Here is a 27,533-nt window from a genome sequence, read left to right on the forward strand (position 1 = left end):
TTATACAGTGGACCTTCAACTGTTGGGATGATTACTTAACAAGGCAAACAACATATCAAACAACACATCTCAGCAGATCAGCGGAAATAGGTTAGGTGAATAATATTATTCTGGAGTCGTGATGCTATTTTGGAGTTCTAAGTTTACTCTGCCAGTCTGATTGTACCAGAGGGTCGTCCTTTGGAGCAAACTGGACTTTCGCTCTTTAAGTCAACACAGGAAGAAAGTTAACAATGAAAGTCGACATTTCCTCATTGAATAGATGAGTAGATGTGTTGAATTCCCTCATGTCAGTGAACAAACATTGAGAAGCAGCATCTTCTGTTTTGTGTGTGACACTTTGCCGTAGGCACTGCCACGTTTCTTGATTGTAACGGCTTCCCAGTACATTACCTCAACCAATGAGCCTTACTGTTAATCACGAGTTGTGTTTTTGATTGTTGAGTTCTACCTAAAGGTTGCATCTGTTTTGTATGGATATCACCTTTCTATATTTACACCCCAATCGTGCCTGAATCACCTCATTTTCACACCTAATGAGTAGGAACCTGAAACAAAGACCCGGTGCTTCCCTGTGTTTAATCTAGGGTGTATTTAGGTCAGATCCCTAACAAATGCATGTTGCGCACTGAAATGATGTTTCCAAACAACGTATCAAGAAAAGGAGAGATTTTTAATTACAGTATTTGTGGCCCCAAGTGTCCAATTCCCTTTCATATCAGTCTCTAGTGACCTAAAGGGGAGAAAAGAGAGGGATCTGCTCCGCTGCAGGGGTAGGTAATTACGAAGGAGAGGGAGAGAATAGGCTTGTCGGTGCTTTAGTGATTTTCTTACCTGAGCCCCTCTTTGCAAATGTGACATATTCATTATCGGAGATAATCAAATGCAAGACTTTTTAGCGTGGTGCCTTTGTGCTTGGGCTTTTTTTTTATCATGCTGTTGTTGTTGTTATTCCCTCGTTTGATAAATTTGATTTTCAAACAAAAGTGAGAAGATCAAAGATCAAAGAGCTGTTTTTTCCCCTCTGTGGTAAAACTACTGTAACTACTTCTCCCTTACCTTGAATAGTGGCCTAGATTGGAGACGGCTCAGCCAGGGACAAAGATTTATAGCAAGAATACTTCACCACCGTGAAAACGCTCCTGTCATACCAGTCAGATCTGAAACCTTACTTTTTAAGGGTTATTATGAAATAATCAGTAGTGAACATTCTTGTATATTACAGTATGAATATACAATGTACAACTGAAGTTATGCTTTTGTTTCATATACACAGGTAAACCCTCCTGTGGGACCCAAATGTCACTTCTTTAGAAGAAAATTGTTGATAAATTAAGCAGCAACATTTTACTAACCATACATGGCTATTGCAATTATATTGATAAACAAACTAGTGAATGATGGAGAAAGAGCACTTTATAGTTACAGACGGAACACATGCAAAAAATTTTGGATGATGTACCCCTGTATATCTCTTTTTGGCTCTCCGATTCCCCCTCCTTCCTCATTCACACTCATTTAGATATCCAGCAGTCTGACACAATCTTTACAACTACTCACAAATTGGGCCCTTGGAAATAATTGCGCTAACCCGTTCCGAGGGAGAAGACAAAAGAGCTGGGATGATCGATCTTTTAAGAAAAAAAAAGTTGATGTGTGTAATGCCACTACCAGACAATGGTCACTGGAGTGCTGTAACTTTGAGCTGCTCCTTGCCTTGAGGTGTGCCCCAGGCTGTGGAATAGCAATGTCATTTAATTGGCTCATAAAAACACCTTTTGCTTGCAGCCCTTGTTCTTGTTTTCTCTCTCACACACACACACACACACACACACACACACACACACACAGACAGACACACACACACACACAGACACACACACACACACACACACACACACACACACACACACAGTTGTCAGTGTCAGTGGCTTTACATGTCAGTTCACTTCAGAAACATGTTCATGAAATCACACCTAGACAAAAGGTCTGCTCTGCGGGGCCTGTTGAATAGTAATGGATGTGAGTTAGCATGGCTTAATGCTACTGTAGCTTTTTCACTGTTGCCATAGGGGACAAGGCCTCTTGCAAAACAGCAGACGCGTTGCTTAGCGCTGGTGCTGGCTACCTCTGCCAAAGGGGACAGGGGCCCAGCTAAATCAACTGTAGCATAACATTAGTGCCAGTTCCTAACACTGCCTTAAGCAGCCCAGGGGATCCAGCAGAGCAGCTGCATCACAGCTAACCTCCAACCACCCTGCAGGGTATCGGTCCCCAGCAAATGTGGCTGTTAGATGAAAGGAAGGTCTAGCTTGTCCCGTCTGTGAATACACGTATTTTCTTGCGCCAGAATCTGCTGATCTGAGTCACACAGGGAGATTATCTGACTGAGAGGTATTTTATCAAATGCTATGGAATCATTTATCAACCAAGAGACAAAAAAGTTTGCTCACAGTACTTGGTGACATATATCAACTTTAATGAAGCTTTATAAAGATGTTGATGCCGTTGTATCTATGCTCCGTGGTCCCTACGCAGTATGGAAAAGTATGGTATTTGATTTGAGTAATTTCTAGGTCTTGATAAGTATGGAAAAAAGAAAAGAGAGTGTGGAAAAATATTTGTGATCCAGGCTAATGCCCCTATTCTGTTCTCTAAAATATAAGATTTAGAATTTCTAAAAACAAATTGATTCACGCAGTGTTTTTGTGGTGTTTGGAGCAGTCAGCACAGACAAAATGTTTACCACTGTTTGAGAGAGTGTGGGCCAGAACAAACTATATTCTCACACAATATTACGAGTAGGGTTGTCAAAAATATCAATTTATGGATATCTATCGATTCTGAGTATTTGCAATGCTTTCAGTACTTTTTCTGTGTTACACCCACACCAGCTGCTCTTTCTCGCTGTTTTACTGTTAATGTTAACTTCTGTCATTCTGCTGTTCTCTGCCATTAACCAGGAAAGGAGAAGTCTTCATTGTCTATAGCCTTGTTATATTTGTCTTTTAATAACAGTTTAAAAAATTGTATCAAATATATGTTAAGTTGGAGTATCAAAAGTAGAAATTTCAGGATCATGACAAAACTAATGAAATGTTTGTTACGATCTCACACCCTCTCAACTTTGTTTTTGATGATGGGCCAAACCGTAGCACTGAGAGAACACGCAAACGCCACACAGAAAGGACCTGGAAAGGCCGGGACTCGAATTTGGGCTGAATTTGGGCTCGATGCTGACCAACGACCCGATATCGACTGACGGTCAGCTTGGTGCGTCAGCGCCCATAAAAACTTTAAATGCCCTAAAAGTACTTAAAATGGGGGAACTGACAGTAAATATGGTTTCTCTCATAACTTTCACATGTGTTTTAGGCTTGAATTTCACTCATGTTAGGTTTATCTAGATCATGTTTACCTGTTAGTGTTGTTTACTCATATTCCCATATCAGTACTTTTAATGATCCAGTCTCCCTCTCTGCTGTCCCATGGAGCCTCGTGTTGTGGCTGTGTCTCTATTTTAGTGGGTTTGTTTGCATAGTTAGTGGCTCTAAGTGCAATTAGCTGATTAGGAAATTGTGTACATGTGTGTGTGCTGACGTGAATGTGTGTGTGAGACAGAGAAAGTGAATTCTCCCTGGAGGACAGAGGCAGAGGGAGATGTCTCAGCAGTTACTTCAGTGTAGTTGTTCTCTGAGGAATAGCGCTGTGTGTTTGATGCATCCAGTGCTGTTGGAACTGACTCCCTACTGCACACACACTCAAGAGCACACACACACTTACCGGCACTTGGGGCCTTGTGTTCCCTGCTCCTGTTACCTTTAATGAAGAGGAGAGAGGTGTTGAGGGGCTGGGGGACTGTGTGTGTTTCTGAGGCTCTCACTCTCCAGATGTATTGGAAATTGATAAGAAGATAGTTTCAAATCCTTTTCCGTGTCCTTAAAACATGTCAGCTGCAGACCTGATTCCAATATGTGTTTTGAGTTAGTGTTAATCACTTCAAAGCAACACTACCTTGTATTCCCTGATGCAGATGTTATTCAGCAAAGTTTGTTACAGTGCTTCAGACTGGTGTCAGCCTGTTTTCTCTGTGTATGGTTCAATAGCTCATGTTTTCACATTCTCTTTTAAGAGATAAAAAGTTAAAGATACAATATCGATTTAGGATATCGAAGTCACTACTTTCAGCTTGGCCAGTCCACTTCTCATCTCATGCCATGTAACTTAGAAAAATTGCTCAGGGATTGAATTTGTTTCCCTCGCTTGAAAAAGGCGCTTATAAAAGGCTACACATAACTTGAAGTGAATATTTATGGGTGATACACTATGAATGCCTGCCTTTGATCAGGCGCCCTAATGACCATAAAATCCTTGTGTCGATTCGGAGGAAAAACAAATTTAGCTGGAGCTCTGAGGAGAAGCCTGCCCACCTCTTTATTTTCACTTTTCCATCGTTTCCATGACAACAACTGATCAAACACATATAGTTCCTTCGTACTCAATCTTTGTAATCCTGTATGATTAAGTGGACATCAGTTCTTATCCTTTTACATTCCCAGTATTAGCAGTAAAAACACAACAATGCTGTAAATTTCCCCAGTGATGCTGGTGATGTTGTAATTATGCCTCGAGGCATGTCTGCTGAAAAGTGATCTATTTGAGCCTCTTGGGAAAACCAAGTGTATCTTCAGCCCCACCAAAAAAAGGCAATGGTTGCCATTTTTCTGTGCTTTCACATTTTTTAAGTCTATGGTAAAACACACTTAAAATGTTTATATGTACATTGAAAGAGTTTCTGATGCTTTACTTCTTAGTCTTCCAGTTCATATTTGCCATTAAGAGATCCCTTTCCGACACGATTCTAGTGCAAGCTGAGTGACAAAATTAGGGCTGTTCCAAAAGGCTTCACTCATAAAGTTAACATTCAAATTCTGAATCAACATTTGAATACCACACACTTACACTACTTTTTTGGAATGTATATTCATGCAGTTTAAACACGATATTTCTGCACAGTTACAGATGAAGATAAAGATACATATTGTGCTATTTGTAGAATAACTCCAGAGCTTCGGGGATTGAGTGGGGATCTTCCAAAGTTATAGCCATTTTACCAACATAACACCTTTTGTTTCCCACTTAGGTGTGTCTTTGCTAAGCTGCAGTGGCAGAATAGTAACAGTACAAAGAAATATTGCACTTAAATTTTTGCACTTCGGTAGATCACCTTGACTAATGCGTTAGTTATACTTGCCATTGAGTGGAGATTCACATGCAAGAAAATTAAATAATCAATCCTTGCACGTCAAGCACAAAAGCTCTGAAAGTTGTCGCAGCAATTAGCTGTGCAGTTCTGCATTTTGGACCTAAGCATCCACTGCTGGCGGGGCGAGTTTGCTTGTACAGACATTCTAATGATCTCTAATAACGACTCCTCAATGACTGGCTGCAGGGATGGTCAAATGGCCTTAAACAGCCCACCACACTGAAGAACGAGGAGGCTTTTTGATGCAGGGTGTGCAGTGTTTTCTACTATTGCCAGATAGTACTTTTCCAGTAACACTGGTTGACTTATTGTATATCCTCAGAATTTTTTGTTTGTATGTGGCCTGGCATTTCAGAGCCTATTGCAACAAACAACGTGTTGAGCTTGAACGCCTCTGTACGTGCTCGTAGCTCGTGAGCAATCTACTGAGGCCTGCAACATGGTGTTTGGTGTCAGTATAAACAAAGCTTTAGAGTACTGACTCCTCATAGGAGCTTAGGCTCTAACCTAAGAGTGCATTTTTGCAAACATGAACTGTGGATTTTGTCTGATATCTGTTCCATTGAAATAATGTTACTATGTCTTTACTGCCACCATGGACAAGAGAAACAAAGGCAGCAAACAAAAACTGTTTAAACGTGCATATGGGCATGTGAGTGTTGCTTTAAGACAGACTTGAAAAATTGTGAACCCATTCTTTGATAGTACATTGTGGCACCACTGATTGAGAATGGAAGTTTAGAATAAAGTAAAGTGTTGGATTGTGTGTTGAAACTAGTGCTTTGTAGCCTGTTTTGTGAATTGCTTTGTCAGAACACTCAACGTGAACGGTCCCTCAAAAGTTTCACAAGTCCTCAGGCCCCATCTGAGTTTCTCTTGTTTCACAAAACAGCACACAGGCTCTCTGAAAAGCTGCCAGGTGTCAAAAATCTGACTCTTTTTTTTTTTTTTAATAGTTGTGCATTTGTGTGTTTTCCTCATTTTCTCTAACCCCTTCTACCACCGCCCCCACACCCTTTTTCTATCCTTCCCCTCCCCTGCAGATCCCCTCTGCCGGCCAGCTAATGGAGGCTGTGCGCGTGAAGATGAAGGAGAGGAAAGTGCTGACAGAAGAGCTGGCCACGCTCGCAACACCAGTCAGCGAAAAAGCCTGACTCCCTGGGCTGAGGCTGGGAAAACTGTCATCCTCTTCTTTTTCTCCCTCCCTTCTTCGCTCCCTCCCCGGTACCTACTCAGTGGGAGCTGGGCTGAGCCAAGCTGAGCCGGGGCAGCAGAACCAATATTTGTGAGAAAAGCGCTGTCGACTCACTCTGGGCCACTGGCTCAACACAGCAGCCCGGCTTTTGTAAATGAGCCCTCGACATCTGTGTTAACGCTCAGTGCACTATGTCTATCAGACAGGGCCCTTTAGCGCCAAGCTAATTTACAGTGCAGCCACTCTCCCCCACTCTCAACGCAGACCTGGGGTGATAAGGCAAATGCTTACGCTAATATTTAAGTTACTTTTTTTGCTCTCTTTTACCTCTCTTCCTAATTTATTTGGCACCCAGAGGACCTTAGGGTGCAGGGACTTGACCTAGCAATGCCAAGTCGACACTTTAAGAAAGTCAAGAGTGCAGCAAAGAGCAGAATATTCACTGTAAGAGGTTAAATAAATTTATCGGACCTTATACTACACTGTTGTCAGAGAAGATATTCAGTGACTACATTAACGTGCACAAAAACATTCCATTATCATTCCAAATTTGACAGTATTCTTAATTTGATACGGATTGCCCTTACAACTTGAGCATTTTCCAATTAAAGGTCCAATGTGTAGGATTTTGGGGGCATCTATTGACAGAAATGGTGCATGATACTCAAGTATGGTTTTTTTTGTGTGTGTATTCACCTGAAAATAACAATTACTGTGATTTTGTTAACCTTAGAATGAGTTGTTAATATCTGCATACAGAGCTGGTTCTCTTCCACAGACTCTGCCATGTTGTTTCTTCAGTAGCCCAGAATGAACAAACCAATCATTTGCTCAAAACAGGGCCATTTGTGTTTTTGCATTTTTGCAGCTGTAGTTCTCCCACACGCTTGGCACTCGGGAGAAGTTTCAATTCTGCAACCTCACTGCTAGATGCTACTAAATCCTACACACTAGACCTTCAAGACATGTTGGATATGCTGATGTTATTTATGTTTTCGGAACATTCTTTGGACACGTAAAGAGCACATTTGAAATTTGTGTCTCAATTTAGGTTTTTACCGCAGTTTGCAACACACGACGTCTTCTCTGTGTACGGTCAGCCAGCAGTTTGCAAGGCTGAGGTAGAGATGCATGCCCAAGGGAAAAGCCCGAAATTCTGGTCAGAATGTGAAACACACCTAAACATTATGAAAGAGTTAAATATCAACAGATTTGTGGATATGTACAAGAGTAAAAATATACCGAAAAAATAGTGCCTGTTAGTATTATATTATTCAGTCCCTGCAGAATTTTGTGGGCAGTTCCTGTGATTGTTGCGGCCTCAAATTTTGCGACAGCCTTTCTAAAAGATATGATAGTTGTGATATTTTTTTTTTAATCAGAAGAGTTTGGGTTGTTATTTTTTCAGTTTACAATTACAGTGACGTAGGATGCACATCATGATATGATGCATTTTCAAAGCCAATATTGATGCGAAATAAACAAAGATTTTTAAAAAATTTAGCTCAGTAGTACATTTGTCTTTCAGGGAATACGGTCAAAACATTTTATGCATGTAAATATAGTCATTGATTGAAACCCACTGGATTTTATTCATCAAATTCACTACAATTAGTAATTCTGAAGGAATTGATCTTGGCTTGTGGATTTTTTTGTTGCAGCTACTACTTTGTCAGTATTTGCTCTTTTTATAATTTATTTGGTAATAATGATGAATACCAATAATTTCCTTCTGAAAAATGATTCTTAATTTCTAAATAAAAAACAGTGTCACTTATTTTGTCCATAGTTTGTTCTCCAAAGACTTCATTGTTGCAAATTTCATGGTTTCTAAATGTTGTCTTGTATTTTTCCCACAGTTCAAAGGACTGTCAGTCAGTGTGTGATGGTGACTGCGGATGCTCTGGTGGACAGCAGAGTTCTCATACCTCTTTCATGATTGACAGCTGACTGTTGCCATGGTTCCTGTCTGTCACAAGTGACCCCTGCTGTTGACATCATTAACAAGGGTCCACATGAGCACACGCACACACGGCACAACACAGGGGTGTATTAGAGGAGTCGTTACATCCTTGACATAACTACCTCCAACCCCTTTTATCTGCTTCCCTTTTCCTCCCACTCTTATTATTCAGGTTGAATATTAAACCATGATCCTGGTCTCCTCTGTCCTTGAGTTGGCATCCTACACAAGAGACCACACACTCCTCCCTTCGAGTCATCCCCTTTTTTTACTCCTTTCTTTACCTCTTCCAGCTTTTGTTTTCCTCTTCACTACTTTCCTCCTTTCTTTTTATTATGTATAATTAACAATGGTGTGAAGAATCCTCCGTTCAGGAATTAAAAAGAAATAATTCCACTTTTTAATCCCCCCTCCCTTCTCAAATATATGCTAATGATGTCGTTTTCCTTTATCTTTTTATAATAAAGGATTAGGCCAGGACTGTCTCTAGCTGCAACTCGGGGACCAATTTAGCTGGGATCCAGGAGAGACAAACCCTTGTGGTTAATTACCATTCATTAACATAGTTTGCATCTTTTCTTCCTCTCCAATACCCAGGAGCCAGCTATTGTCAATATTTGTCCCATATAAATTTCTGCAGTTTTTTTCCCAGTCACTGTCCTCCAGGGTAACGCAGCTAATGACAAACATTAATAACTCAGAGAAATCCGGTGGCGCGGTGGGTATAGAAGAGCAAAGCATCGGTGCCACGCAAATTATCCCGGAGCCCCCCCACCCCTTTGCTGTCTGACTGTCTCTATTTCTCTCTCTTCCTTTTAGCGTGTAATGCATAGTCAACATGTTTGCTCGCCGAGCCCCGGCCTCGGCTGACACGCGCGCTATTTCTGTGACATATTCAAATGCGGGCCCCCTCAGCTGGTACTCCCTTGGGTTTAATTAACCTGGCCTTGCCTCTGACGCTCCCTCAGTGAAGACGTTAAAACGATCTTGAAAACACCCTTCAACCCCCTCCCAACACACACCCGTGTCTTCCACTAGGCGCTGTATATGATTCATCTCTTTATTTTCTGTGTAGGAATGGTGTGCCTTACCCTTCTTTTCTTCTCTTTCACTCTCTCCTCGTCTTCCACCCTTCTTTTCTTGTACAGCTCTCATTAAGAGAGATTTCCTGTGGGAATGACTTTGATCAGTAGTTCCAAATGCAAAGTTTTCCTTCCTTCCCCTTTTATTCATTCCAACACAATCAACTCTGTGTCATTTTTTCCTCTGTCTTTATCTCTCTCTTTCTCATCCCGACTTCTTTTTAAATCCAACTTTCTTGTGTTTTTTTCTTTCCATGGATTCCTACAGGAGATTGTTCCTGGAGGGGCAGAAGAGGTCAGGGTCACGGGTTGACTTTGGGGTCGATCAATGATTTGTGTGTGTGTGTGTGTGTGTGTGTGTGTGTGTGTGTGTCTGTGTTTGTATTTGTGTTTGTGTGTGTTTGTCTCGTGTGTGTGTGTGTGTGTGTGTGTCTGTGTGTGTGTCCCAGGGCTTCTCTGTGGTACTTTTAAGTTCCCTCAGTCTGGTGTGAGTGCGTGCCACTTGGGTGGGAAGGCGGGTAGCCCACAGTACAAAGAACAGTCAAAGCACCAGCCGAGAATTTTTGCAGCCTCCAACTGATGCACAATTAGTCCTCGCAGATCTCGTCAACCAGATGTGGAGTGAGTAGAAAACAGCCTCTGGTGATTTCCTTTACTTCACTGACACAGTTTCGCACCCTGGCATTTGCTGCCAATACACCAGCATGCTTTGATTTCATGCAAACAGACACTTGGCACTGTCTTAAATAACAAGGTACTTGTGACATACAGCCAAATGTGTTTTTGACAAATGTATAATGCAGCATGTTTACAGCCTTCATTGTGTCTATCCTTCATCTTCGATCCACAGGGAGACGGATCAGAAACAAAAGGTAGATGCTGTTTACAGAGTGTATGACAGAAATCCCTTTTGCATTTATCTCTGGCTGCTCTGAATTTTAGCGAAGAGCCTAATTATTTTTTTTTGAACTTGTATATCACAGATGTGTCCCCACAATACATCTATGTATAATTTCTTTTTTATTATAGATGACACCTTAAAAAGAAAAAGGGAATCTCCTGATGCACATATGCTATGTATACAACTTCATTGATCTTCACTTGAACAAGTCCCTTATCCTCCTCTACAGCACTCCAGACATGAAACGGCAGCAGATTATGGGTGGATGCGGCCCGCCGTGGGAAGCTAGGGAGCAGATAAAAAGGCCAGCCGCTCAGGGGACTAAAGCTATGTTTTGATGCTGTGTGATAAAGCAGAGGCATAGGGTGAGAGGAAGGGGAAAGTTACAGGATCTATCTATCTATATATATACTGTATATATCCTCTGGCTTCTCTTTTTGGATTTCTCTCCCCTCCCTCTCACCCCTTTGTCTTGTCCATCGTAACCAAGCTGTTCCTGCACTTTTCTTGTTCTTTGACACTCACTTTCTCCGTCCCTGCGGACTGTCCTAAGCCTTGCTCATGGCAGCTGTCTCTCTAAAGCCATGGCCTGAGCTCCTGGGGAGAAAAAAAGAGAGGAAGAAAGAATGGGAGAGGGGTTGATCTGGTCTCTAATCCACCTTCTCTTGCAGCGTAGGAGGGAAGCTGCAGTCCTCAACATCACCTCCGAGAGAAGCGACTCTTTGAATGCGACTACTTGAATCCTCTGGTGTCCTCATGACTAATCTAGGCTGTTGTCTCAAACGGTGTAGAAAATGTGGCTCCTAATATTGCACATCTGTCAAACTGTCACTCTTGGGTGAACTTTATTGTGGATTTCATGCTTTCAAATGTGCCAAGCTTCTAAAAAGACCATTTTTTGTGTTGAGGCTTTCATCAATTGGCACACTATCCATGCGACCATTTGGTAATGTGCATTCAGAATCAAAACAAACACTTCATCGCAGCAAGCTGTTATAAAATAGGCAGCCCATCCTTTGTTTCTGTTCCGGCATATATAATAACACCTTAGTCTATGGTGTATAGCTCCTCAAAGCACCTCTCCACCTTGACTAACTTTTCCAAGCGCTCATTAGCGGACTGGCTGAAGTTTGGAGGGTACGAAGCGGGCTGGCAGATTACCCCCTGTAAAGTAGCACACCTCAGGTAATCACACTAATGAATTCAAGCACCCACCCCCCCCAACTCACCCGCTTATTCCTTTCTCTTTTTCCCTTTTACTTACTTTCTCCCTTTCTTCCACAGTGGCGGGTCGGTGCAAGAAGTGCCAAACAACAAAGAAGTGTTTGTTTGCATAATATTAGCACTGCACGCTCGCGCACAGTGGCGGGGGCCTGACTGCAGGACTGACTGGAGGCTTCCCATGAACACAGGTGGAGCAGGGCGAGCATCACTGGGACCAATTAGAGCAGAGCACAGGTACATTAGCATGTTTGAGTGGAGCGGGATGGCGTGGGGATTGGGAGGCCTTAAGATACACACCAACACATGACTGTGGCCTGGTGTGTGTTAGTTGTTTGTCTCCAGTGACACGACTGGCATATGTGTGACAAATGACCCCTGGTCTGCTGCCACAGCCCATCCTGTCTTATCCATCTACATCTACACACACATTTTTCTCACAGATACAGCTTTTCTAGGCTGCAAGTTGTTTGGTGCTTTATTTATGATGAAATAGAAACATGATGGTTTGCTAATGTTTTAAAAATTAATAGAAAAAAGGTGAAGTCAGTTTCTTGTGGGTTGTTGCCTCAAAGGTGAAGTGCAGACAATGAAAGTAAAGTGAGTGCAAGAGCAGGTGCTTCTGAGCATTTAAAGGGACCATTAGCAAAACTATCATGGTAAAAAAAAAAGGTAAACAGGTTTCCCATGGTCATGAAAAGTTATAAAATTCTAAAACCAGTTTAAATAAATGCAAACAAACCTAATTGATATCTGTATGATCTTTGGTTTTCTTTCCCCCTAAAAAGGCGATAGCCATGACGTTTTGTGAAGTACCCGTATGTGCCGGTCTGATCTGTTGGTGTGTGTCACTAGATGGCAGCAGAAATGTCTAACAAGCAAGTAAAGTTAGCAAGAGCAGGGATTTTTTTCTTTTAAACCACATTACCCACAAATGTCTAGAAAATGCGAGTCCAATAATGTATATCTGTGCCCCTCAAACTACTTAAATAAAGTCATAAAATGGCAGAAAATATTACAGGAAAATTATAGAAAAGTTCTGAAAATTCATTGGCAAAAATGTGTGGGAAACCTGGGTAAAACTCGAGGGGAAAATAAAGCACCTTCTATGTGGATGTCCAGTTCGTGTTGATGTTAAATGTGGTCAAATGAAGCATCCAGTTTCTCAGTGCGTGCTATACTGACCAAGAAAGCTATGTTTCCTGCTTATGAAGCTGTGCCGATAAGCTGATAAGAGCGATGATGCGCTTTTTTGTCACACTGCTCCGTCTGTCCAGGAAATATTAGAAGAGGGTGCTGGAAGGGATGATCCAGCCGATGGCAGATTCCATCTGAGTTAAAAGAAAGGAGACCAGCTCTTTACTCCAGCAGAGATAAAAGAGGGCTCATGGGTGTTATCCTATCTAGTTTACGGACCTGTTTTGTGATTTAAATGAACACAGTTTCCCAACCTGTCACAATAACAAATATATCAACTTATTGAGGTCAACCAAAATGATTGGGGCCTTGTCCATATATCGTACGATATTACCAGAATAAACTGCGGGTGTTCCAGATCATTTTAAGAAATAGGCACAGGGCCTTAGTATTTTTTGTCTACATTGCCTAGCCAAGGTAAACAGTAAAAAAAAAGCTGAGACATATTTTTGTCATTTCAATTGGAGTTAATATTTGCCCTTTGAAAGGCTTTACTTGCATTACTATTCTATATCTATTACATCAGTGCCATAAAATTGTCTTAAAATGACAATAGTGTTGTTTATTATAATTATTTCTTGGATAATATATTGTTCAACAAAAGTAGTTATCATGACAGACGTAACAATGTCTAGTCTCGTTTGAAGAGTGTCCAGTTAGGTGATTTCAGTGTTGTGTCTCTGCTTTTGCCAACAGTGTCGTTCTGTAGGCCTCATTGGACCATGAGCTCATTTGAAGTATCAATACCTCAACATCTAAGGCCAGAACATATGTGATGACCTCTTCAGGCTGGAAGCAAGTTGCTGTCCCAAGAGACAGACTTCAAGTGTCTGTGCCTTGTTCCCATGTGAGTATGCTGTAAAATGAGTATGTCCTGATATCCTTTAATTTGGGTCTTACGGTGATGAATATTTATATATATCAGTCATCACTGGAAATCTACAGAAAATCTTTTAAAATATGAATATAAACTGGCATTTGGCCTTAAATCTAACAATTACTGCAGAATTAAGATATACATTAGACCAAAAATGTATATTGATAGTTCTAGAGATACATGTTAAAACATGCCACCCTTTGAAGAACACAAACATGACGATAGGGTGTGAATCAGAAACTCTGACTCTTCCAACTTTCAGTCAGAGCTTGATGACAAAAAATGAGAACAGTGGTCAGTGTAATAAAGTTAATGGCAACAAACTCATATTTCACTTGAGCTCAGCCTCCATCTGTCTGCGCAGCACAGGTGAGATTTATGGTCTCATGAGTTAAGACAAATGGACACTCACCTCAGGCCACACGCGCACATAGAGATCGCCGAGCCGTGGGACCGAGCACTTTATCAGAGCTGCCCGTCGAGGCCAGCGAGCAGGAAAACTTAGCAAAATACCACACTCAGGTCACTGTCAGCCCGTTTGATGTATCACTCGTACTTTCTCTGTAAGCCAATAAGAGCAACTCCGACAAACCAAACGTTGGTGTTCAGGGTGCTCACACAATATATCTGATTCACCCTCATACATATGCTGCTTTCACTGTGAAGCTGACAGAGTCATACAGCATACTGTAATTATATATTGTGTTGCATGGCAGTTTTCAACCTCCACATATGCATCATAGTTGCTGCATCATTTCTCACCACTAGGTGGAAGCAAAGCATTGTCGATCGTGAGGGATTGGGCAGTGGACAGACACAACAGTCATATTAAAGAGCTATATAATGAATAAAAACAGTAACTCTATCACTTCTAACAGAACATATTTATATGGGCATTGAATTTTAACTTCCTGAATGATTTTAACCACTAAAATCATGTGTTTTTGTGATGTAGACACTGCCTATGGTGGTGCCCTTGTGAGGAAGGTGAATTTGTGTATCTGTGATGTATGATATCATGATTTAACTGCCTTTGAAATCCATTATAAGTATTACCTTTTGACATCTTACTAAAAGTACTATTTTTGTTTGGTGTCTTGGTACGTTTAATTGATAGATGGATAGATGCAAGATCACGTGTTCCTTAGGGGGTCCTCAGAGTTATTGCAGTGGGGCTGCCAAATTAGTGTTTGATAAGTTTTTTTTAAGATCATTATTATTAACATTTTGTCTGAAAATACACATCAACATTAATCCAAAGATAAATTTATGCATTATAAAAACACATAATGTACAGTATTCAACATGGATGAAAGGCTTTTACCCATTAATACTTGTCAAATGAAACTATAATGTAGAAATATATGAATCTGTTAATAATTCTTTTATTAGCTGAGTATTATATGCACCATATAAAGGTGTTGTTTTAACATTAGGTTAAATAGATTAGATTAGATAGACTTTATTGACCACCTCAATGGAAATTTGTCTTTGGCTTCACTCAAACACAGCAGAGGTACATACAAACACATAACACAATACAACATCAAAAATTCACAAATGTGCAATTTACATTTCACAAGATACAATATGCAATAGAGCAATCAGGCAGGAAGGAGCAATACGTTATATAAATAATAAAAGAGAGCACATCTTACAAAATAGTAGTGCTCCCTGATACAGTCATCCTGTGTTCATTGCCTGCATGGCTTTGGGAATAAAGGACTACATATGTCGTCAGGGGTCCCTGCTCCATGTTTTTCAGCCAATTGGTCCTTGGCCTGAAAACACAGAGGACCTCTTTATTGGATGGAGAGATGGTAGACAGTTACTTCCTTCTTCCACAAGATGGCACCACTAACATTTTAAATGTCTCTTCTCATTTTTAACCGGTACTGCCTGACAGTAAACAATCTGCTGTGGTGGAATTTGCTTATCACAAGAGTACAGAATTAGACCCAATTTAAAAATGGAAGCAGAGGCAAATATTGCCACAGTCAAACTGCAGTGATGTTTATGATGAGGTCATGCATTTAAGGAACAAATGATTCATTTAATAGACAGATTTATGTACAAAGGACATGTGCATGTGAATTAAATTGTAATATCAAACAGACATGTGCATCTTGTGGCCTATTGGGTGGATTTGACTGACACACTTCATACACTGCATTCCTTAAACCCAGTCTGTGGTGTTATGGTGAGAAATACAGCTCCCACAAATGTTCACAGCAAACATTAATTATAGCAGGTTATTAGTGTGTACACACATTGTGGTTACATTTCAGTACTGAGCAATTACCTCTCTAGTCAAAAGACACCACCTCCCTCTGCTTTTATAATGATATAAAATGAAGATTAAAAAGATTAAAGTAATAAATATAACATTTAACAACTCGACTATATCCTAAAGGCTTCATCTGTCATCGGCTGATTATCGTTAATGTCCCACACAGAGGCATCTTCAAATTTAAAGCATCTTTTTGTTTATAGCTTATGTGGTGATTGTCACTCCGATTATTCCAGGGCTGTAACAGTGGCCATATGGGATGTGTCGCTGATTGCGTCTGCCCAAGTAGTCCCACCACAATCGACCAGCCATCTGGCGTCGAGGGTGCTCCCTCTGAGCTGATAAATGTGTGCAGGTGACTTCTTAGCTTTAATTCAGAGCCATTACTCACATTAGTGCAGGCTTTTAATCTTATCAGCTAAAGAATATCGTGATGACCAGACTCGATCTGAGAGGCTGAAAAGTGGAGCAATAAATCCCAGCTAAAAGTGCTCTACAGCCGAAGGGTACACATTTTGCACAATATCTCCATATGCATTGCTCTGTTACAGGTCACTTGAATTGTTGTTATTGTGACAAAATTTTAGCTAAAGCATTTCTGTCATTACACACCAGCAGGCCAGAGCCGCAACTGTTAGTTGTCAACTAATAAATTAATTGCTACCTAATCTGATGATTAATTCATTGGTTTGGGTAATTCTTAGGGAAAAATGTTATAAATTCTCTGATTCCAGCTTCTCAAATGTGAATATTGTCTGGTGTCTTTACTTCTCTAAATAAATCCCTTTAAATGAATTCAGTTTACTGTCAAGTAAACAGAATAATTTTGGGTGTGGACAAAACAAGACATTTGGGGATGTCATCTTGGGGTTTGGTTAACACTAGTGGACATTTTTCACCCTTTTCTGACATTTAATGGACCTAACAACCAATTGATTATTGAGAAAATAATTGACAGATTAATTTTCAATGAAAATAAGTTTTCAGTTGCAGCCTTACATAAGACGCTATCTGAATTGATATGATATGATTTGGAGTCTAGCTGAGAATTTCACTGTCCACAGTGTAGAAAGTCAATCAGTCTTTTGCTTTACCATGCAGCAAAAACGCAACAACAAAACAATTTCACCCCAAAGGTCCATTACTCCAGTGCTCAGGAAAATGTAAATTTAAGCATCAACAACAAGCAACAACTTTATCACAACTGCAAACTCTTGAAGTGAAAAGCTCCAGAACAGCTAGTAGTGGTGCCTGTGCTAAGATTGTAATGTCAACAGCTGTTTGCAGGGTCAAGAATGAATTTTCAATCGCAACATAAATATTATTAACAATTAACCTTCCTCAAAGCTAGTGTTGGGTGATGTGGAGAAAATCAAATAGGATATTTTTAGAAAAAAAGAGACAGATGACTGGTAACTATGTATAATCAAACACAGGTCAAAAACTTGTGTTGGGTGCTCATCAAAAAAGGGAAACATCAGCACAAAGAGGAAGGAAATTAAGGAGCTCCAAAAATGTAAAAAAAATGAGGAGGAATTACATTAAAAAGCGTTGTAGTAGTCAGTCATTTTCTGTAACCGCATGTCCTCGTAACTGTCACATATAGACAGACAACCATACATGCACCTAAGGGCAATTTAGAGTCACCAATCAATCTGAGCTGCATGTCTCTGGAATGTGGGAGGAAGCCAGAGAACATGCAAACTCCGCACAGAAGGGCCCCCGCCCACGGACCGAACCCCGTTCCAACCGGGTTTTGAACCAGGGACTCTCTTGCTGTGAGGCAACAGTGCTAACCACGACGCCATCGTGCCGTCTGTTGTAGTAGTAGCTAAATCATTTTTTAAAAGCCAGCTGCCAACTGCCCATCTTTGTCAGGGCTTTCAGATTATATCATAATAACAAACAATAATGGCAAAATGAAGAAATGAAGTGAACATAAAATAAAATAACCCCCCCAACCCTACAACTTTGTTGCAATATTGATATGGTATTTAGTAAAAAAAAAAATGCTACTACAAGGTATCTCTATCTGTCTATTTATATATCTATATATAGAGACCTTGAAGCAGCATTTACTAAATACTTACTAAATCCTATTTTACTTAATACTTAAATATCAATATTGCGACCAAGTTGTAGCGTTGGCACACTCAGATTTTTGATAAATGATCATGAGTAATATAGATATAATGACTAAGTGGATAAAGGCAAATAATAGAACAGTTAGAATTCTCTGGTTAATAAGAAAAAATTACATAATTTTACTGTAATGCAGCCTTTAAAACCAGGAAAATACAACACTTACAATGTTACGATATTCAAGATCAAAGAGGATATCTTGTCCTATATCACAATATTGATATATTGCCCAGCCCTGCTCAACATTAATTTTCATTGGCAAATGAAGGGATGAAAAAATTACAGATCCTTAAATCCATTTTTAATTTTTTTATTATTGTATGACCACATTGCTGTATTCCCCCTCAGCTCTCTGTTTGTGTTATAAGCACATTTTCATGGCTCATTGCTTTTCTTTTACTAACACTAGTTTGCAAATCAGCATTTTTGCACCTGAACCCGCCGTGTTTTCATTATTCTATTTCTCTGTGTAGAGTCAATAGTAAGAAAGTCGGTCATTAATTTTGTGGGTGGACAGGTGCTGTCCGGGGTGCTGAAGTGAGAGCTGCTGCTTCTTGTTACAAGTCATTGAGTCTAATGAGAGAGGCAATAAGTGAAACAAATTGTATATCCAAGTGTTTTTTTAGTCTTTTTATTTTTCTCACCAAGGTCATGTTAATGTAGCAGCTTTATTTAATTTAAAGTAAAGATAATAATACCTCTAGCACTACCAATGCAAAGGACAACTCACATTTTAGTCTGTAACAACAAACTTGAGCTGCCAGCCAAGATATTAAGTAGTGTTTTACTTTTCTCTGTCATTTCATCCCAATGTCAGATTAAGGCTGAGTCTAACCCAGTGCTGGAAAAAGAAATCCAATCCTGAAATAAAATACTGAAATAAAAGATAAAAGTATTAATTTCACACAGTGAAAACACTCCACTGCGAGTATGTAAAAGTTTGCACATTTCAGCAAAATGTTCTGAAAGTGTAGTAAAATAAAAGAACTCATTGTGAAATCATTTGTTCCTTGTCAGTGTTTGTGTTTTTCAATCATAAATTATGTTTTTGGATTATCATTGCTGCTGCATTAATGTGTATGTTTTTTTTTTGTTTGTTTCAGGTTGTGCTAATTTTAAGTTCTTCATATACTATTGGTAGTTAAATCTACAGCAGTGCATCAAATTATATGCTGTAAGATTATGATGTGTTTGATAATCACACATCGTTTGCATGTCTTTTCATAAGAAAAACAGCCCTATTTCAGCTTTGAGATGATGGTTTTTAAATAGTTAATTTAGCTGAAGAAGAATGAGAATTTTCTCAACACATACAGGAACAATTCACCCTTCAGTTTATCACAAATATTCAGTTTCAAAATCACTAAATTTGGAAATACATGTTTAGGGAGGGGATAAGAGGTTTTAATATAGAAAATATCTAAAGCTGTCAGATAATTGTAGTTGAGAGAGTAAAATTTTCTCCTCTGAGATATGGTGGAGTAGTTAGCCTGTAGTTGCATAAAGCAGAAATACTCAAGTACGCTTTAGTACATTTATTTGGTTACGCTCCACCACTGGTCTAAACTTTGTGTCTGTCACTGTCCCCCAAATTGTCTTCTGTCCCGACTGTCCTTCCAGTAAAAGCTCTTAGATTAGAAACACCTCAGCCTGCTTTTAGAGCATCCAGCCGCGGTGATGAGGCGGCCGCTTTAAGAGGAGCTGGCTCCGACGTCAGCACCGTTTTAGACATGTGGCTCTGACATCCAATAGCCTGATCGGCGTTCTAATCAGCCTCTTTCTCACAGGAGATCCCTCTGCCGAAGACGAGCGTAGACAGAGGTTAGCCACGGCTGCAAGATCATCACCAAATACAATAAGGACCCAGATTTCCTCCCCCGCGCTCCTGCAGCATCAAGTTCACACTCCCAGCTAGATCCACCGTGTAGCAGCCATGTCTGTAGCGGGGCTGAAGAAGCAATTCCACAAAGCCACTCAGGTAAGAGGGACGTGAAGTCCTGAGCACCACATCTCCACAGATCTGCATGTTAGGGTGTCACGTCGTTGCAGGACAGCGGAGTGGCGTGTCGAGATGAAACGTGATGCACACCAGTGTAGCAGTGTGTGTAGCTGTGATGCCTCTGAATCTCTCATCGCTGTCCAGGTGCTGAAATGCACTTCACAGAAACGATGCTGCAGCATTGCACCAATAGAATCATTTATCACTCGTGTGTTTTTGCAACGCAGCCTCCTTTCTGATTTAATGTATAGCGGGAAGATATCAGTTTAAAGTCATGTTTGTGAGAGGCCGTGTGGGAGGCAGGTGGCACCACAGTGTGATGGTAGTGATGTCGGGACGTCAGTTCCTCTTGGTACCCTTCAGATGACATTCCGCACAGGAGAGCACCGGAGCCGCAGCTCATGGCTGCCGTTCAATGCGCAAGTTGTTGTTGCACTCAATGAAGGACGTTTTTTTTTTTTAAATCTGCGTTTCTTTCAGCCAACCACAGCGGAAACTCCGACGCGCTCGATGTTATGCAATCGTTAAGTGCGCCTTGGCGGAAATCCGCTCCTACCAGCAGCAGTGCGCCATGACCCCGCCGCCCTCTAAACGCACTTATCTTCTATTGTGGGACACGAGTGACGAAATAAATCATGTCTTTCCTTTTTAGTGCTGAATCACGTGTTATTTATAGATGTAGGGCCTAAAGCATGAGAAGATATCCAGTTCAAGGTTACTCAGAGGCTTCCTTTACCCATCCCATCCATTTAGACCCACTTTGTTATTTTGCTCCCAAGAGATGTCACTAAGTTTGGAGGCTGTCAGAGTGGTGGCAATGGGTCACCCATGGGATCTTGATGGTCAAAGATATGGACAGATCTGTCCCCGCAGCCTCCAAAGCTCTGGGTGATTTTTATTTCTGTTGTTAGCTGGGAGCGCCAGGGTCTGAGGGAGGTTGTCTAGTTTCTCGGGGTGAGTCACAGTGACACTGACAGTCAGCTGCAGGCCGCACACAGCAGGACACCCAGAGCCTGGCTGAGTCACACACACACACACACACAAACACACTCTCCTCTCGTTCTCCAGTTCACCCAGTATCCTAATGGTCTTAGTTACAGTTAGGCCTGAAACTAGGGTTGCAACAGTATGAGATTTTCATGTTATGATAACCGGCTCAGAGAAAATCGCGGTTTCACGGTATGATAGTATCAGGTACACAACACAATTGATATTATTATTGTTATCATTAGGTACAATAACCAGTAGAGGAACGAAAACAAACACATTATTTCTGAAACTATGTGTAAAAAGTCTCTTATTTGAAAATATCTAAAGCATAGATGAGATCCTGTGTTGTATTTTTTTCAATACCTTATATGAGCAAATGTAGACAGAATAACAAACGTGAACTTTCATTGCATGGTATATTACTGCATCCCACTGTAGTTGAAAAATGTTGAACAGGCTTTATTAATGCCCAAGATGGCATCCTCAAATGTCTTGTTTTGCCCATAACTCAGATATATTCAGTTTACTGTCATAGAGGAGTAAAGGAACAAGAAAATATGCTCATTCAAGAAGCTAGAAAAAGAGAATTTTGGGTATTCTTCCTGCTCTTGCACATTGTTTTATTATAATAACGGTTTGGTTCCTCTGGACCTTCATCTAGAGTATTTTAAAAAAAATTACAACATTGATCTTAAATAGATAATATTCTGCTCATTTCATGAGCACAGGTGTGAGACAATTAATCACCTGTGGGTGTGTTTGTTAATAATGATGCACCACATTAAATTTTACAGGGGAATCCAAAGGGATCAAAACATTAGTATAATCAAGAAATTGTGGCATTAAGCAAGAACATTGTGCAGGATCTTCTTTTCAAGACTCAAGTCATTTTTCAACGCACCTGCACCCGAGATAACTGGATGTGAGAATATCTCTCTTTAAACAGACTGTGTTTCTTTAACCAATAATCCCATTAACAAATCAGATGGTGATTTATTTAATAGTTGACAACTAATTGATATATCATTGTAGCTTTAGTTACAGCTCCCATTTAGCATCATTCCTCCTGTTAATGAGCCATTGTCGCTACGATGGGAGAGGATAACGGCTTTAATTGAACGTTCATAGGTGTATTTCCTGAAGGTCACTGTCTGTCGATATTAAATTTAATTGCATGATGGAGCTGAATAACTGCCAGTTTGTGAGGACAGGAGTTAACTTCTACATTTAACAGCTGGGTTCCACTTCGGTGATACAGTGGATTCCAGTATTGTATTTTTAGCCGATTTATTCTGCCATTAGTTATTTATATTGTCGTTAATGTCACACTGACATTTGAGAGGCTTGTGTTGATGATTAAAGCGCAGGAATGATGTTATTCTTGAAGGGCAGCGCTTGCAGATCACAGAATAAAACGGTGACTGAAAGTTTCTTCATGTTAAAGGATTGAATAAAAAGAGAAAATAACTGCAAAAGCTCATACTCAGCTGTTAACACACTTCTGAGTTTTAATCAGGAGCTCAGTTGATCAGATTGGAAGTAGACAGCAGCTCACACGGAGCATTAGATGACTGCACAGATTGTGTTAATTCTGTGTGATGAGTCTATTGTCACCCATTAGCAGAGCACCGTCTCTCCCTGCAGATGTTCCACTACGGCCTCACGTGATTCTGTGTGTGTGAGCAGAGGCTGCACAAGAGCATTTATATCTGTAAATATGCATACAGTTATGTCGCTCTCAGTGTGCATGCATAAACAGGCTTGGCTGAGTATGTAAATATGCAGTAAATGTGTCTGAATTTGTAGATTTTTGCAGCCTTCATTTCTTGGTTTTACTCCCAGTGCGATTCAGTCGGCTCAGAGTGAGCTGTCTCTGTGGTCTCTTGCCGTCTGTTCCTCAGCATTACACATACCTCACTACCCAACACACATACACACACACACACACACACACACACACACATACACATACACATACACACACACACACACACACACACACACACACACTCTCCCAAGACTCCCAGTGGCAGAAGGCTCCTATCAGCCCCTCTTTTCTCGTGCCACGGCCCTGTAATCCAGGCCCAGACTCATCGAGGCAGCGACCCAGCAATCTGGCTACTTACACACACACTCTCAAACCAGACCATCAAGATACCCCCACCCCAACACATGGAGTCGGGGTCACAAGGATTAAGGGATGGGACCAGGGATTTAAAAAAATGAGACAAGAGCTCGGCAGACTTGAAATCAGCGTTAAAAGAATCGTGTTTTGGGAAATATGCTTATTTATTTTCTTGCCATGGATAAAATGAAATTATCGATGCCATTCTAATGTCTGTATAATAGATGATCTTAGCATAAAGCAAATCACTAAACAATCTAGACTGATGAATAGCACCAAGGTAAGTGGAAAATATGTATTTGTGATTTTGGGGTGAACTGCCCCTTTAAAGTAATAGCTGCCTTGCTTTAAACAGCAAAATCTCTCAGAGTTGACCAATTTAAATGTTCACAAAGTTTGGACACAAGAAGGCAGGACTTCTTAGGTCTCATCAAATCTGTGGTTGTATAAAATCTCAACATGAAACACTAAAATAAAATGGAGATAAAGCAATGATTTCAAACCTGTTTATATGTTGATGGGAACAGATTGCACATCCTAAAATGCTGCGTTGACCTTATAGCCCCATGCATCCCTAATTGCTCATTAGCTGTGTAACTGCGCCTGACGTTAAGTGTACGGCATCTGCTTCATGAGCGATTGAAATTCCTCATTCTCCTGCATGGAGTCTTGCAGCAATTCTTCATTGCAGACTTTATGCACTCTTTGCAGAGACAAACGGCCCATAAAAGGCAGAATGCCATGGAGTCACAGGAGTTTTATGAGATTAACACAAACACACACACACACAACCTCAGCTTCACCTTCTCATGTACATCACTGTGTAATATATTTCACACAACCACAATCACACTCCAATGGAAGACATCTCACTCTCTCTCTCTCTCTTACCCAAGGACATCCGGGCTCTTAGTGGTGCGTTATTAACGGGGGCCATTTTAAAAAATAAGGGGAGCACGGAGCATGAAGGGTAAAACCCAGCAGGTCCACCAGAAATTGCCTTTTTGAACATTTGTTTATTTGTTTATTTATTTATTTATGTATTTATTTACCCAGCAATCCGTTGATGGTTCTCACTGTAGTCTGTCTCCCTACACTTGATGTGACTTGATGGCTTGAGGCAGTTTGTCCTTTATCTCAGAACAATAACATCGTTCTGCTGTAGGAATGACACCTTGTATTTCTTCTCTTATTATTGTATGCGTCTTTCTTGCATATTAAAGACGCTGACTGCATGTCACAGGTCAGCTTTCCCTCACAGTCAAACGAGTCATGTTTGAGCAGATGCTACTTTCACAATGGCTCCGTTCTCATGGAGGAAGTCATGTGTGTGTTTGTGAGTGGGCATGCATGCATGTGAGCGTGCTGCTGTGTCATGGCTTTTTTTTTGGAGCTGTTATACCCTAAACTAATGGTTTAGAAAAAAAGAGTAAACTGCATGCTGCATGTCTGACAGTGCTGCTTGTTGTTATATTTTAATCAAACCCCAGTTTAAATACAAGTTTTCATATTTATCTTAAGGCTGCAGAGTGCAGCTTTTATCTCAGTGGAGAGAGAGTGTGTGCTGCCAGCAGGAAGAGAAGAATATGTTTATTAAATAGAAACTGCAAAAGAGAGAAAGAGGGGAGAGATGAAGAGGAGAGCAAGAAAGCTCGAGAAAGTGTGCCAGAGAGAGTGAGAGGAGGAAAACAAAAAGGAGAGTCTTTGGTGAGGGTACAGGGGGTGGGGGGATCTGGTCTTTAAGTTTTTCTAGATTTTATGGTGTCTCTGCTTTTTGTCAATGTCAGAAGGAGGCTAACATGTTTACTAATATGTTTATCACATCATGTTGAAATACACTGAGTCGGAAGGCTCTTATTTATTTTGTTTTTATGTTTTTATGTCAATTTAGTGAATTTGTTAGTAAGTTGACTTTCAAAAGTGGTAAAATCGTAGATGTGATTTACTCGATCCATCGTCTCTCCTTATATTTTATGACACCTTTTACATCTATGTCTCAAATACTGAGGAGTCTGTTGATTTTAATCAGGTCCAAATGAATCCAATTCTACAAAACTTACAAGATTTGGAAGATGCTGTTTTACAGCATTTAGTGCTAAATACAGGTATTACTTATTATATGGGCATTTTCCTTTCATATAACATAATAATCTTGAAATTTTACATTTAATTAGAATCAGCTTTAATGGTCAAGTAAGTGAATCCACATATGTGGAATTAGACTCAACGTTTTGTGCTTTGAATGTACAAACGCAGAAACAGACACACATATGAGGTCCAGCATGTAGGATATATTGGCAGAAATTATATTGTAATATTCATTACAATGTTTATATTTGTTTTTTATCATCTGAAACTGAGAATCATGGTGTTTTCAATAATTAAGAATAAGACATTTTTATCAACATATGGAGTGAATGAGAGAGTCCTTTTTCATGGAGTTCACCTTGTTGGTTCTACAGACGCCCAGAACGGACAAACCAAACCCTGGCTCTAGATAGGGCCATTTCTTGTTTTTGTGATTTTGCATTTGCCACTCTAGTTGTCCTGGCTTTGCACTCAGAAGAAGTTTCAGTTCTGCAACCTCACCACTAGATGCCAATAAATCTTACAATCTATACCTTTAAAACAAGGTCAACAAAGCTGAACAAAGGTAAACATAAACATTTGACTACTATGTACAGAAGATATTCATTTATATGAAAATAATATACAAAACAATGCAATGACATTATAACATGAATGCAGTAGTGCAGTGGTGCAGAGTGCAAAGATTGGAATAACTAAAAACTATGGAATCATTATGTATTAGGTGGCTTTATGTACATGAGGAAGGTGAATATGACCGTATATACAGTGTATACATTGATGCATATAAATTGATAGTGATAATATAAACATGTAATTAACAGTCAATTTTTATTGAATTTTATTGAATATATAATTTACTGGTAAAGTGGGTAATCACAGCTTATAGAATTAACACCAGATTTGTGTGAATGCCACATACAGTTCTTTCCAAATGGAGATATTCAGTGAATCAGAAATGATCTCTTCTGCTGTTTTAATCTGAGACTGAGAAAAGATGCAAAACTCAGTCAAGACACCTCTGATGAACAGCTGTAGACACAGCATGAAGTGTTATATCACTGATGTTTTGTATGGAAACAAAACACCATGTCCAGATACAGTAGCTGCGTGTGTGAACCTGTCTGGGTATTTTTAGGTGTTAAGAAACAGCTCTAACATTGGATGGGGTATACTTCCTTCAGTGTGTAACAGAGCAGTAATCCTTTATTTTGCAGTCAGCCCCGGTTTGACTAGAGGTTTTCCCAGTGTGTGTGCTGAATACTAATATCAGCACTACTACACATGTCTTACTCCCATTGTATTGTGTGTAGCATTCTTGATTTTGCAAATGGAAATCATCGTGTTTTAGTTTGTAGCTTAAAGGCAAATAATTAAGTAATTTCTCGGTCCATTTAAAGTTAATTCTTTATGTATGTGAGTGCACATGCCAACATTTGCGGCTTTTCTTTCCTCAGAAAAGGGTATGCAGCGTGCGTGTGAGCGTGCGTAGATGTACATCCGTGCATGTCCATGGACAGCATTGGGGTCTTTGGATGTGACTAACGCCTGCAGGGCTTTAGGGCAGCAGATTGTGAGTGGGTGACTCATCCAGCCTGGATCCTCACTAGGGCCTACTGCAGTGCAGAGTAAAACAGATCCAGCTGGGAGATAACAGATGGGGCGGGAGGGGCGAAGAGAGTGGAGCAAGGAACGAGAGATAAGAGAAGACAAGAAAGGGGAAAAGAAAGATAGAGAGCAAGCGGCCTTGAGCAGGTAGGGAGTGGCAGAGAGATAAAGGGAGAATTCAAGCCAACAGATACTGAAGGCGTGAGAGAGAGCAGGAGGAAGGACTCAGCCAAGTTAAACAGGAGAAAGTGTGTAGAACACTTGATCTGCAGGGATTTACTTTCTACCAGGCTGTAGGAGACATTGCTACCAAACTGAATTTTATCAGTTGGTATTGATCCTATGCCAGTTTATCTTTTTAGTGATCTCTTACAGATAGGGCTGCAACTAACGATTGCTTCACCAATTATTGTTTAGATAATTGTATCAGCTAATCTATTTATCTAAAAAAAAAAGCCCCCAAACAGCGAATCAAAATCTAAATCTAAATTCTCTAGAGCTTAAGGTCTTCAAAACAACAGTCCAAAACCCCAAATATAGTCAGTTTAGCACAATGTTCAGCCAAAAAAACCAAAAGCAGCAGATCCTC

At 40.2% G+C, this 27,533-nt stretch overlaps 2 protein-coding genes across 7 annotated transcripts in view; both read left to right on the plus strand.

The window, feature by feature from the left end:
- The window catches only part of cntln (centlein, centrosomal protein), a 103,100-nt gene extending 94,987 nt beyond the window's left edge, over positions 1-8,113 (plus strand). Inside the window, exon 27 of the mRNA XM_042485352.1 lies at positions 6,310-8,113. Within this exon, the coding sequence (XP_042341286.1) occupies positions 6,310-6,420 (111 nt within the window). The 3' untranslated portion in view covers positions 6,421-8,113. The remainder of the gene's footprint in view (positions 1-6,309) is intronic.
- A 5,473-nt stretch (positions 8,114-13,586) lies between these two features.
- sh3gl2a (SH3 domain containing GRB2 like 2a, endophilin A1) overlaps positions 13,587-27,533 on the plus strand; it is a 51,108-nt gene continuing 37,161 nt past the window's right edge. For 5 of the 6 annotated variants that reach the window (XM_042485437.1, XM_042485439.1, XM_042485440.1 and 2 more), the window contains exon 1: positions 19,897-20,112. In XM_042485437.1, coding sequence (XP_042341371.1) covers positions 20,068-20,112 — 45 coding nt within the window. In that variant the 5' untranslated portion in view covers positions 19,897-20,067. Of the gene's footprint in view, positions 13,673-19,896; positions 20,113-27,533 lie in introns of those variants that run through there. The other variant, XM_042485438.1, reaches the window with a different exon arrangement.

Source organism: Plectropomus leopardus, chromosome 4 (assembly GCF_008729295.1).
Source record: "Plectropomus leopardus isolate mb chromosome 4, YSFRI_Pleo_2.0, whole genome shotgun sequence".
Lineage (NCBI taxonomy): Eukaryota > Metazoa > Chordata > Actinopteri > Perciformes > Serranidae > Plectropomus > Plectropomus leopardus.